General features: G+C 37.6%; 1 protein-coding gene across 1 annotated transcript; it reads right to left on the bottom strand.

The window, feature by feature from the left end:
* Positions 1-4793: 4793 nt before the first annotated feature.
* ZNF518A (zinc finger protein 518A) lies at positions 4794-14130 on the bottom strand. Its single transcript, XM_068399934.1, is given in 5 exon segments — positions 4794-6634; positions 6637-7159; positions 7162-10461; positions 12927-13048; positions 14051-14130. Coding segments are annotated over 3 exon segments (4653 nt in total). The 5' UTR covers positions 10348-10461; positions 12927-13048; positions 14051-14130; the 3' UTR covers positions 4794-5690.
* Between the last annotated feature and the right edge of the window lie 482 nt (positions 14131-14612).

The raw sequence follows: 14612 nt of genomic DNA, 5'->3' as shown, positions 1-14612 counted from the left end.
TGATGAATGTATAAATTGCACCAATGAAAAACTTTTAGGAACAGTTAATTAGGTCTAGAGGTGTTTTGATTTCACTGGACCTGAAAACTCATCCATTATATTTTCCAAAACTGACACTCTATACACACCTGCTTTGTTCTTTTTCTTCCAGATTAGGCAGTGTTCTCTAGGTATTTAAGGCAAGACTGAGCCAAGACTTGCAAAGTCTCAGCAAGTCACTTAGAGCTTTGTAGCTGTATTCTGCAACTACTTCCTTGTGGTTTTGATCAATTACTTCTACAAGTAATGCACCTGTCTTCTGGAAAGAACGGCTTACTAATATGACAAAGATGTGCAGCACATGGCTACCTACCTTGCTGTGTCTGTTTCTTCCCTCTTCAACATAGATAATACCCCAGATGTGAAGTAAACAAGAAACTGGCAAGTAAAAAACAATGTATACAGACTTTACACAAGCCTGCCTATGACTGACTTCACAATACTACAAAAATGCTATATTTAGTATATTGTTCAGTTGCTATTAATTATTATACTAATACTACGCTTAGTACTAGTGTAATCTTTAGAGCATTAAGATTGCCAAGTCAAGGCCTCAAAATTAACAAGAGTTACTGGTCTCTGCAAGCTTAATTTACTCCTTCTGTATGTATACTCTCATATTATTCAGTTACATGAAACATCACTTTAGAAGGTTACTATTTCAAGCAATACTCACCACGGAAAATACTCTGTGAAAAAGCAGCCATTCAATATTTAGCTCTTTGCATTCACGTGGAGTCCTTGCCTTATTCACTCATGTACTGCACAGTATTTAAACTTAGTTCTTAACAGAACTGCTTCTTGTTAACCTTTATATGTTGCTCCTCACAAAAGTGTCTAGGTTCTTCAAACATTTCTTTCTGAGTTAAATGTGTAGTATTATCACCATCATTCTAGAACTGGGGAAGAAAAAGGTACAAAAAAGTGAAACTCAAGTGTAGCTACAGGCTTCCATGTGAAAGACTAAGTATCAGTTTTTTACGGTAATTAGCAATACTGAGCCCTTTCCATACTCAAAGCACTGCTGCTCCTGCCCCTCAGCTGAAGTGCTCAGTATTACATGTAACTTTGTGGCTGATCTACAAATAAAAAATATGCTCTAGATAGATAAACATTCAATTATTTTCATCCCCAAACCCTTCTTTCCTTTTTAGCCGTGTTCTACATCATTACAGGGGTACCCTTCGACAACAAGATGAGGCAGGGATTTGATAGGCAATACCACCTTCCACAAAAGAATCCATTCATCCTGAGATGTGAACACCCTAGGCACAAAAGGCGGCTCGGGGGAGAAGAAAAAAAAAAAACCACAAACAAAACCCCCAGTATGTGATCACCTATTTTACTATACTCAAGAGTTTTATACAGGAAGCAGACTAGTTACTCGGCTTTCCACACGCAAGCTAGATCTTTTATAGCTTGGGCACACTCTGGTGTAGACATGTTTTGAAACAATTTTAGCTGGAGAAGAGAAAGCTTTGAGCAAGGGGAAATACAAGCTTGCATTTTGCAAGGATATAAAATAAATTAGCACTCAGGATGGAGCACACTATGTTAAAAATCCTGATACTATTGATTCAGCAGCCAATACAGAATCTAGGAAATGGCAACTTGGTGCAATCCTATACCTGAAACTTTATCTTACAACTGTTGCAGTGCCAGCAGCTGCTGCTAGTTAATGCTGTCAAGTGTTTCCACCAGGTAGCAGGTATGTCAAGTCTGACCTCTGACACAGCAACACACCTCTCCCCCTATATTTCTTTGATATTGTCAGCTAATTTCTCTTCCATATAATTGTTGTTAACTGAATAGCTAGGAAAAAAAAAAAAGGACCTAAAACTAGAACTAAAAAATTGGCTTTAAAGCAATTTTTTTGTCTGGGAACTCAGGGCAAAGTATTGTATTTACTAACGTACAAAGGAGCAGAAGTGTTGTCTGCCTACCTGATACAGAAAGGAGAGTACAATGAGTATTGCCAATCATTCCTGACAATGTTGTTCCGTGAAAGGAGTAAGAACTTGCATTCTCAAAAATCCAAGTGTTCAGACATGCAAGTTACAAAACTACATTCCTCCTCCAATCTAAACCACCAGCAGCAGGCAGAGATTCTTAGGAAGTGTGGTAAAAAAAACATGTCTCACATGACAACAGCCCTGGAACAAATATTGAACACAAGTTTTTTGTTAAAACATTGGAATTACTGAGGAAGAGAAACCATGACTTACTGATGAATACACATCTTGCAAAGAATACACAACGGGATAGATTTTAGGCCTCTTTCAGGCCACTTTACACAAACACATGAATGCTGTAGAAATAAGGCTTAGGCCAAGTATATATTTACAAAACATTTTCTCAGAGGAAAAACACTTGCTGACCCTGCACTTGCACCTATTTCCGTATGTCCCAAAACACTATAACCAAGTTAAGGTTTTCTTTTCTTGCTATATGTGCAATGCTACAAGCTATCTTAAAATGTTATAGTTGCAAAGTCAAGCATTCAAAATCAAGACGCTCTTCAAGTTACTTGTGCAACCTTAATTTGTCACATCAGATATAACCATTACAATACAAGCATTAAATATATGACCATCGACTATTTTTCCATGTGGTTTTATACATTTCACTTGGTTCACACAATACTTCGGGATAAATGGTAGCTGTGTAATGAAAGACTGTTGTTTGTAGGATATTTGTAAGACACCTTTCCCATTTACTGAAGATGGTGAGAAATGCGCAAACATTGCAGGAGTCGGCCAGTAACAAGGTAGCCTCATATTGTTAAAGCAGTTGAACATTTCATTGAAGAACTGTATATTGTCCCTGCACTTTCTACTGCACTGTGATACTGCTGGTCAGATTGCTTAAGCCAAACTTTCTCCTGGCGATCATTAATTGTGATCTTAATTTCGTGGAAGCGTCACTTGAGATTCCTTGAAATCTGGTCTGCAGAAGTGACAAACTCTCAGGACCTCAAACAAAGGATTATGGAAAAGCTTGTAAGAAAAAAAGAATTATATATTCAGAACAGTACTTGAGCAATGTGCACTAAATAATACAAGGACATAATTAAGGGTGGGGAAACAAAATATTAAATCACTGCTCAAGAGGGAGCAACAATTCTCTGCACTGAATGAGATGGATGTACATGGATAAAGTGACACATGACAATGAATTAAGACCGTATAAAGCAACCTTATTTCAACATTTCCTAGCTTTACAATGTTCTTTTTCACAGTATTGTTTAAGATTACCCAATTCAAAGGAAAACAATCTGGAGGCAAAAAAATTGCAATGACAATTGTCACTCTCATGATTCATCAATATAGAGAAAACCCCCTAACTCTACAGCAGAAGTTCCACCTCAGTGCTAAGTAACTGTCAACAAAAATTGGTCATCCTTAGTGAACTTGCACCGAGTAGGTTTCAGCAACAAACTGCACATATATTTCTGCAAAAGTAGGCAACGGCAACATCCAGAATTTAGGGGTTCAATTTCAGCGTTTATAGGAGAGCAAGCTGAGGCAGCTAACAGATCCTTCCAGTCAAAAAAGCTTAACACATTTTTGTCCTTTCCTAACGCTGTTTCTTTCTAACGCACTTCCTCACCACTACACTATAGTCTTCTTCAAAGCCCGTAGCCAAATTCATGACAGAGCTCAAGCCCATTGTGCAGCACAAAATGATTCAATTTTGATACAGGACACACACCAACTGTATATTAATGCACCCAAACTATGCTGCCTTGACTGTCTCTGGTACTTCAGTTGACTCCCATACATAACTTGCTAGCTAAGAGACTACTGTGCATCTTCCTGCCAACAGACACATCAGGAAAAAAAACACCATATCTAGCTGCTGAAGTAATTTTTTTTAATCATTGTCATTATAACACTTTTTAAAACATAAGTCAAATTCTGTTACCAGTGACATCCCTGTGACATCCCTAAAAGACAGTTCTAATTGTTTCATTGGTAGCAAGTCAATCTTCACTTTCACCTTATGGAAACAATCACAGAGGACTATCCCTGGACTTGCACACAATTTAAAACCTCAGAGATGTAAATGCCCCAGTCCTCTCCAAGTCCAGTATTCAATTTTGACATTTTTTCCATCAATACTTTGGGAAGCTGATTTACACACCTAAGATGTAATCTTCCAGTACTTGGGCAAAAGGTGGCATATGGTATGGGCACTTCCACTGAAGACTGGATTATTAAGATTATTAATAAACCTCCAGGTTTATTAAGAATCTGGAGGACAAAGCCTCTAAACATAATAATTACTGTGGATGATGCAGACCTTCATTTGGGTACTCTCAGTCACTATGGATACGATAAGGTCTTTTTTTTTACATATCCTCACATAAACATTAAGAAGTGTGAAGCATATTCTCCCTTCATCGTTATCCCTAAACCGGAAGTAGGAAGCAAGCAGGCCCCTAGGAATATCACCCTGCTGGCCAGTAAAATGAAAGAGGAATAACTCAAGCCTTGGTTTTGCCAAACCCCTGGTACCCTAAAAGGCAGTTCATCTTAATAAGCAATAGTAGAAAATACTACTTAGTCATTATGGGAACAAATTACATCCACCTGGAATAAAACTACAATGCAGCTAGAGGCCCGAAACGGTGCTTTGCACTTCACCATATCCTGGCCTTCCTACAGGGTCTGTGGCAGACATAGTATAAAACAAAATACAAATATTTTCTATAAATGCTCACAGTCATATTTTGTAAACCCAAGTTATAGCAAATTTAATCATGACAGAGTCAATACAGATTAGGAATGTTCACCATTCTTAAACACCATATACATTATGAATATATATACCGTATATTTGCAACCAATTCCATTCTCAGGCTCACTGTATTAACACAATTGTAACATGTTTTATTAATTTATATGAAAAATACTTCACTAAGAAAGTAGACAAACTGCACAGAAATAGTACAAGTGTCATGTGCATAGCAATATAGCTTAAAGCATTCACATATGGCTTTGTTTAAATGAAACTATTGGGGAAGTGGCCCTATATGGACCTATGGTTACACAGTTGACATAATGTAAACTGCTTCACATCTTTTAGGCACTTTCTAACAATAGTGTTCAATCCCTGAAAAACAAAATCAAGAACTAATAAGTGAAAATAACAAAAATCCCAGGATAACAGCTGTGTGTACTTGAAAAAATTTTAAAAATTGGGTTTAGTAGTGCATGCACAGAACTGCAAAATAGAGGGGGAGGGCAATTTCTGTGCAAGAATTATACCAAATAACTGAAAAGTATAAAAATATTTACATGTTTAGGGGTTTTTTAAATATGTACAGAACAAAAGCCCTGAAGACTCATTCTATAGAATAAAAATATAGGACATGATAGTAGTAACAAAAAATAATATATATTTTTATGGAATTGTATTTGCAATTAGTTACAAGTTATCTAAACCACATAGCTCCTTGATCTATCTCAAAGCTTGATGGCAATAGAGAATCTGCTCTTCCTTTTAAAATACAAGCATTTTGTATCATTTTTAAACTTCAGTTACAATACTGAAATACAAAACGACTTGTGTATCCTAATTCAATTGATTCTTTTTTAAAAAAACTGTAATGTATGATATTTAAGTTTTATTTTCTTCACAGGTTATCATTACATTAATGAATTCCAATCTCGAGTAGCCTCCATCAGATGCCTCTGTCCATGCCCTACCCAATTATCCTGATTGTCAAATATTCTACCACAAAACCAGCAGCTGAACTTAGCTTTCAAGGTATTATCAGAGGTAGTTTTCACAATCTGGTAATTGTTTTTGCTAGTCTTTTTCAGTGTCAATTTTAAGACAAATCTTTCTTTTACAGGGCTAATAGGTTTTATGGTCCTGTGCCTCTTTTGAGAAAGATCATCAGTAGTTACGTCCAAAGGATTGCAGAAGGCTGGCTGCAGAAGCGCTTCAATAGTTCTTCTTGACAATGAAACCTTAAGAACATGTCCCTTAAATTTAGCAATAGTTTTCATTACATTTACAACTTCTGGAACATCTACATCAGGATGGTTAAGCACAACAACTGGTTGATTTCTCCGAGGGCACTTCACAAGCTGTTTCGAATTAAAAGGAAGTAATTTCAAAGTCCTCACAGTTTCTTTTGATGCCCTTGGTTTGTAAGGGCCACCTGATTCCCTAACAACTTCAGCTTGTTTCTTTTCCTTACACTTTCTGTGCAACATTACTTTCTTTCTTGGAGGTTCTGGGCAATTATCCTTACTTTTCCGTTTGAAATTCTTGTTTCTTTGCACACCTGCAGTTTCTGAACTTTTAGACCCAGTTTGTTTTAAACGAGGCTTTACTTTTGCAGTTCTGTTTCCAGTGCTCCATGTGGACTTCTGACTACCAGAATTATTCCTGCTGTTAGCAGTTATTACTTGTGTACTCTCAACAGAACCTTTCTGCAACCATGTCCCTGCAGACTCAGTAGAATAAACAGGTTCTACAGGAGGAACACAACATGCTGGATTAGAGCTTGCCAAAGAGGCATTTGCTGGCATTAACCTACCTGGTAAGATTAAGGCATGATTAGAAGTAAGATTAGTTTGTTCTGTGCTAGTGCAGGAGTAAGGGACTGCAAGTTATCCAACTGTAGTGAGGGCACTGAGTTGCTTACTGACTGAGTGGTATCAGCCAGTGTATCTGAAGTAGAAGTCTTAATCTTCAGCAAAAGCTTTTGTTGCATGGCTCCAGTTTTCTTTGGTTGACAATTCTGATAACGAGCATTATCCTGAAAAACACTATGATTATGAACTACAGGCTTGTTTGGTGTTGTACATTTCAGAAAAACTGCCTGCTGTCCATCAGGCAAAAGTGCATAAACATGTTGTTTCTGTTTAATTTCCTGTTGGTTTACTGACTCCAAGGAACCAAAGACAGCATCCTGATTCTCTGATAACACCTTCACAGAAGAAATTCCTTTCACAGATGACTCCGATGAGTTTGTAATTACTACAGGTCCTTTGAATGGCATGCTATTCAATGAGTCATTTGCTGTACTACATGCTCTCCTATTACAGGAACTTCTTATACTTGTGAAACTATCATTTTTCCCCTCCACTTTTGAAGCTTGGTATGGTTATTTTTACCATATTCTCTGGATGCAACTCTCCCTAAAACCTGAGAACTATCACTAGGGACATTTGCAACTGTTCCAATTGCCCCACTAAAAGTCAAAATCATTCCAGGTCCTTTATTTAAAATAAAGGATGCGGGTACACCTTTAGTCACATGCCCATCTGACGAACTGGTTGACAGAAGAGATTTTCCTGAAACCACCTTTAGTCTGGACTGATTAGCAAGGTGCAAAGGAACAAAAAATCCTGATGTCGGGGACTGAACTAAAAGGGCTTTCTTCTGTTCCTGAAGAACTGGTGAAAAGCTACTAGGATTTTGGGTTGTAGACAGTACATTATCTTTTACTAACTGCCGTGTTATGATTGCATCTGTGTGAGTTTTTAGCAATGTACCAACACCTGGAGTTCTGGATAGTTTATCCATTCCCTGTGAATCAAATGATGTCCTGGGTGTCTGTCTTTCTCTCCCACAATGTGTACCTTCATTTGTGCTACATCTTGTGTTCAACTCTCTCTTATATAAATGAAAGCCTACACTAGCAGGAGGCCTCTGAAAACTACATGCAGTTGCCGAGCTTTTTAAATGTGTGAAGGCTTTATTCCCTGTCTCATGACCAGAAAGCAGCTTGTCAGAATGAAGTTTTACGCAGTTATTTGACTTGCTGTGGGATTCTTGCTGAGTAGTTGCTTTCACATTTAACACGTCTTGCAGTAACTGCTTTATTTCAGGCGATAAATAATTAGCTGCCTGTTCACTCTGTAGTGAGAAAACAGATGTGATTTTAGGCATTAAGACCGAGTTAACACAATCAGAATCATTTTCTTGGAATTTCTCAGCTATGTTCTCAAAGCCTTGATGTATGTTAGCATCCAAATACTGCTGGCCATTATGCTGGTCCTCCATAAAACACCCGCTGTCAACAACACATTTAGATTGGCTTTTAGAAGAGACAGAATTATTCTTAGTGTTTGGGTGTCCATAAGTTTTATTAATATTTGATTGGGCTGATACAACTTGCTCTGGTTTTAAGCCTGTCATCGACTCTGAATATGAAGATGCAGATTCAGTTCTTCTACTGTTTTGAAAAGAAACTGGTTTGCTAGATAAAAATTCTTTATATCTGTCATCTGTTGACATCCAAATGCTACATGGATCATCTGAAGTGTCCATTTTGGAATAGTTATGAAAAGACAGCAACCCTTCATTAGAAGAATCCACTGAAGTTGAATAATAGAGATTATTAGTTCCATTACTATTATTCAGGCCACCATTTTGTATTTTCAGTTCAGGAAAGAAGGGCATTTTTGTAGGGTCATAGTGAAGTGTATTTTTAATAGTGGGTGATAATACCTGAGGATGACTTGGAGGACTATAGCTTCCCCATGAGATAGTACTTCCAGTTCCAACCTTTGTCACCTCTTCACATGGAGGGACAGTTGAGCCCAACTTCATTGGCAAGTAATCCAAACTTTTTCCTACAGCTACATTAGAAGGTGCTACAGTTTGAGAAACACTCCTATCACACAATAAGGAGTTATTTTGTTTTTCCACTTTTGTTTTTCCTGAATGAGGAGCAGAGCAAGAAAATGGAGGGGAGGTTAATGGGTGAACAGAATTGTTCTTTAAGGTTGACTGATCAGTTACATGTGGTATAGCACCTGAAGACAAGCCACAGGGATCAGCAGTCTGTAGTAAAGGAGTTGTAGAACCATCTTTAATAGAATCAGCTTTCTGACTCAACAAATGTAAGTTTTGCTTATTTGTAGGTAATAATTTTATAACAATATGTTGTTTTCCATCTACCATTTTAAATCCCATAAATTTAGCACTGTAATTTGCTGGAACAGCTATTTTATTGTTTCTGACCATCAATACCGTTGGCCCATGAACAACACTTTTCAATAATCCCAGGCCGTAACTTGTTCCATCATCTGTTTTATTGTATTGTGCAGTAGTAGCAGAGAGCATTCCACCAGTGAAATTATGCTTTTCTGCATATGTAATTTGATCTTTCTCTTCATTTGCTCCCACATCTCTCATACACTGGTTCAGCTCCTCAGATTTTGTTTGGATTTTACTCACACTTCTTAGCACTTGTGCATTTTCTTCTCCAGTTGTGTCACTTCCACTGGTTATTTTTTTCCGTCTCCAGAGTGCTTTTTTCGATGCTCCCATTTTACACCTTGTTAACACAAGCTTCAGTCCTTCTGGAGTCTTCACTATTCTTTTTTCACATTTATCCTTTTCCAGTTTTTCTTTTGCGTATAAGTGGTCTCTATGCAAAGCTATGATGTGTTTTAAAAGATAATCTTTCCGTGGAGTGCTGTAACTGCAGTACTGACACCCAAAAGGAAACATACTGGTATGAACAAGATGATGTTGCTGGAACTCCTCTTTTGTAAAGCTTACGTGATGGCATTTTCCACACTTATATGGAATGTCATTATGTCTGTGAATGTGCTGAACAAACGTGCCCACATCCTGTGTAGAAAACCCACATTTTTCACATTGAAAGTGACCATTTACACAATGCTTTGATGTGAAGTGTTTTGTCAAATCCAACAAAGTGTACATATGCTCATCATTACAGAGCTCACATTTTACTAAAGTGCTACGATGGGTGCGTCTATGCTGTTTAAATGACTGAAAGTCATTAGCCGAGAAGTTACACATCTCACAAGGATATAAAGGCAACTCGCCGTAGTGTAACAGCTGAAAATGTTTTTGTAGATCGTTTGGGCTGTATCTAATGTTATCCTTGCACTTCGTACAACTGAAATTCAGTATCTTTGCTGTAGTTTTCAATCCTTCTTCAAATTGCACTTCTGGTTTATTTTGCAAGTGGCTTCCCTCTGAACAGTTGGGATTGCTTCCGTTTATTTTCTCTAGACTTAAGGACTTCCTTGCAGTTTGCTGTTTACTCTGAAAGAGTTCTCTAAATCTATCAACTTCATGTTTCATTAATACTTCATTTGGAATGTTCACCTTGGGTAAATCAATTTTCACATTTTTTAGTTCATAAGAGAGACTGACATCTAAAATTGCTGGTTGAGTCATCATACTTAAAGGATCATTCTCCAGTGCTTCTTCCAAAGTAGTAGCTATAGAAAAATTCTTCGCAGCATTGTGTTTTAACAAATGGATTTCCTTTTTATCAGGAAAAACGTGTTCCTTTTCAGATGGCATGATTTTAGGTTTTCCTCTTAAGTGAATTCTTGAGACTAGCCTTAGTTCCTGCAGCAAGAGAGACTGCTGCACCGAGTTATTCTCAAGGTTCTAGAACTTCCCCATTTCATTCTCCTGAAATCAGAAAACAAACAAAAACAAACATTACATTTAAAACTAATGTAATTAGAACACTCCTTACAATTCATTAATAAATACATGCCAATCGTGGAAGTTGTTGATTTTTGTAATAGCATTTGAGAGAAAAAAGGATGAGGCAAAAAAATGAGGCATTACACTGTAACCTTTTTTCTTTGTGTGTGTTTGGGGTTTTTGTTTGGTTGGTTGTTGTTTGGGTTTTTTTCCCAAAAAAAATACATAAATCTTGAAAAATAAGCTTTAAAGGACAATATCTACTGAAAGATGAAAACATTGACATTTTATGCCATCAAATTTTGTTTTTCTCTCACTAGGACAGTTCGTAAGCATGAGAAATCCCAAGAGCCACTTTTTAAAAATGAAGCTAGCATTTATTACTTATTCAAGATTTCAGGCTAATATAAACACAGTACCTCCTCTGTGACACGGATCACTAACTGAACCAAGCTGAAGTACTAAGAACAAGTCAAATTCAGCAGGAGTTGATATTTTTGTTACTGAAGTCTGTTACTTTATTAGTAGCTAACTATTGTGCTTAAAAAGAAAAGAAAATTTAAACAAAATCAAAAACTAATAAAAGATCTACTTCACTAATAGAGACATTACCTTTATCAACACCAAAAAAAACTCACCTACAATGAATTTTTTGCTTGCCTACCTTTAGTATCACACAAGTCTGAAGTAGTCCACAGATAAAAGTTAACTTTGGTTTCTCACCATATATTCCTGGGTATAGGTTAATCTTTTCAGAACAAGAGTATGACTGACAACAGTACTCCTCTAGGGATTAAGAGTCTCAAATAGGTATGGTCAGCATCATTGTCTTGCTACAGACTTAATGTCAGTGTTTCCATAACAGGTTGCACTGACAATTTATAGCAGCTCAAGTCTATGCTCGAACAACACTCCCACATGTCAACATAAAATCGGCAGAAATGGAATAGCAGTGAAAATCATTTGGATTTTGAAAAGTGAAACTGAAAAGGAACAAGAACTGTTTCTTCACTAGTATATAATACTTTTTACAAAAATCTTTTTCCATAACAGAAGTCATAGCGTCACTTTCGTGTTTACTAGCAAAAGTCAGTAAAGCCTTGGCTGAAATCTGATCAGCAGCTCTCTCTCCACTATTCCCCTGCACACCCTGAAGCAACACAGACTTGGAACTCATCAGATCATCCTATTTATTCACATTCAAACTGAAAGAATGATCACATCCTCTCCCTCATTGTGATGAAGTGCAAGAGCTTCTTCTAGAGCTCCAGGCCACCATAAGCATCCCCACTAAGTCCTGTGAGAAGGAAGTACCTAACATTAAACATGTAAATACCTGACAAAGAAAATGGAGACTGAAAAATTTTCAAGGCCGTGTTCATGTATCACGTAGCAAAAAAGCAAAATACTTTTTTTTTTTAGCATATGCTTTATTGCATTCCTTCAGAAAAAGATATTAGCATTTCTGCACAATTCTTGAAAATAATATGCAAAACAGACTTTGACATTTTACACAGACTCCAATATCAAATAAATTCAATTAATTGTGTTCTTCAGCTATGAGACCTGCAAGATTTCAACTATGCATTTGACATTCAAAAAACCAAAAAAAAAAAAACCAACAAACCACAGACAGATACACACACACTGCCTCCTTGGGAGTCTTTCCAAACTAAAACACTTTAGGTACAGGATTTTTTTTTTTTTTTTTTTTTTTTTTAAACTCAATGATACGTTTCCCATCTTCCACACAGGAGATTAATACATGGGATATTACTCGACTTTGAGCCTTCAGAAGAGAACAGCTCAACTATGCTTACACTCCATTTTCACCAGGAGAGTACTGTATTGTAATGCTTTCTCTTGTCAATAGTAAAGCCCTTATTTGAACAGGAGCAAGCTGAACTGCCACATAAAGGATAAGTAACTAAAAACTACTTGAACTTGTTTGCTGAAGAACTTTTTTAATACACAGATGCAACACATTAAGATTACAGGTTGCATGATGCAATACATCATCCTGATGGCAGCTGCCTATCATTCAGATTAAAATGTTATACTGTCAAATACTGAAACCTGAAATATGTGTGCAATTAACACTATAAAAATGAAAAGTGGATGCAGTATGCTGCAGAGAACAAACCTCAGGCTTTTAACATCAGGCCAATGTGGTCCTCAATTGGGCAACATTTCACTAACTGGATAAAACATTTATGTTTGGCAGAGTCTCAGTTGTGTATATTCAAATCTGATTTGAGATCTCCTTTAACTAATTAACCACACAAATTACAATTTAACTTTGTTATTATTGGGTAGCATGCAACTACCAACAAGCACCTGCAGCACAATAAATAAAAATACTTACTAGAAACAACCAACTCGTAAAAAAAAAAAAAAAATCACAGGGATCTTTAAATGTACATTACCAAAGAAGAAGTCAGACTTACACATTAAGAAGACTTGACTTCAATTCTTCAACACCCTCTTTAACATTTTTCCACACCCATAGAAGAGGTAAATACATAAGACTCAGAAAAGGCCACACTCAGGAGGAATACTGACAAAAGGTCTGGAAACAAAAGGAAAGATATTTTTAAAGGCGTAAATACAAGTATAACTGAAAGAATAAGCCAAAAAAGTACAAATCCTTCACAATTTTACATTATCTGCATTTTAATACATCGAAGACAGAAAAACTGTAGATACGTACTATGTTCTCTCCCAAAGAACACCATCAAATACAATACAAATTCTAAATTAATGAGTGGGATTAAAAATCACTAGCAAACTCCTCTTAACGAGGCCTATTTTAACCTCAGCTTTATCACTACTTCTCAAGCATTCCTAACTGGTAAGCATAAACATATGGTAACTTAAAAACAAGACATAAAGCAGTAACTGGTACCTCAGTCCATCAAATTTTAACTTGAACTCAAAAGAAACTTGTATTTTCTTAAGTAAAAATTGTAATAAATTCTACAGCAAAGACCTAATTATAATTTTCTAGAAAGTTTTGCAAAAGCCCGGGGGGGAAGAGGGTGCAATATTACATCCACAATATCTGAAACAATATCAAGCAGATATAATGAATACAAACCCTGAAAATACATAAGCATGCACCAAAGTTAACTCTCATGAAAAAAAAAGCCACTAATCACAAGCATAAGTAACCACTTGAAGCTCTAAACCTCAATTTTCTTCTGCCAAAAATGCTCCAATATGTCAGTATTTTGTTTAAAAAAAGTACACATGCAGAAAAAAAAGGTTTTAGCTATATACTTTAATCTAGTGAGAAATGACAGACAGAAGTAAGACACAACTAACTTAGTTACCTTTTACAGTTTTTTCGTTTAGAATTAAAAAAAAAAATAGAAATCCAAAATACATTTCTAGACAGGTACTATTTTCAAGACTTCTGTAAAAATTGTTCACACATTTAAATTTCACTAATATAAAAAAACACAAAACTACTCCAAAGCATTTTCCATGCTTGGTGCCACCCTACATGTGTTTGCAAATTCAGAGTAGTGCCTTCCCCTCTACAAAGATCTGGACACACGGAGGAACTTACAGAACTAGATCTTCAGGAACGCACAGAGCTAGAGCGAGCTTCTGGCGGTCAGATACCATCTGACACCGCAAAACGCTGCTTTTGTAAAAATAAAACAAAACTAAACTACCAGATCACTCTCAAAGCTCACAGACGCAGGCGCCCATACCACACAGCAAACTTGCCATTTACGAAAACAGCAGCTCAACGCCCCGGCGATGCCCGGGCACCGCCACCGAACCTGCGAACCGCCGCGTTCTCAGCCCGCACCTGCGATGCCGGGGGACGCTCCCCGTCTCCCCCTCGAGCCCGCCGGCCCCGCCGTCAACGAGCAGCGGTGCCACAGGGCGCTGCCGGGGCTTGCCGAGGGGCAGGACCAGGGCGCGGGCTGTCCCCCCGACCCCGGGACAAAACACGAAGCGGTGGGTGACGCCGGCCCGGCGGGGGTCGAGGGAACCCCCGGGGCTGCCACCGCCTCAGGGCCACGCCACGGGCTCCACCCGGCCTCGGCGGCACCCCCGGGCGCTCCCCAAAAGTGGGATAAGGGAGAGTGAGGAGCTCCCGTCCCCAGCTCCTCCTTGGG

This window comes from Nyctibius grandis, chromosome 4, assembly GCF_013368605.1.
Source record: "Nyctibius grandis isolate bNycGra1 chromosome 4, bNycGra1.pri, whole genome shotgun sequence".
NCBI classification, from domain to species: Eukaryota; Metazoa; Chordata; class Aves; order Nyctibiiformes; family Nyctibiidae; genus Nyctibius; species Nyctibius grandis.
Note: the sequence above shows the minus strand (reverse complement) of the source record. Positions and strands in the feature narration are given on the sequence as shown.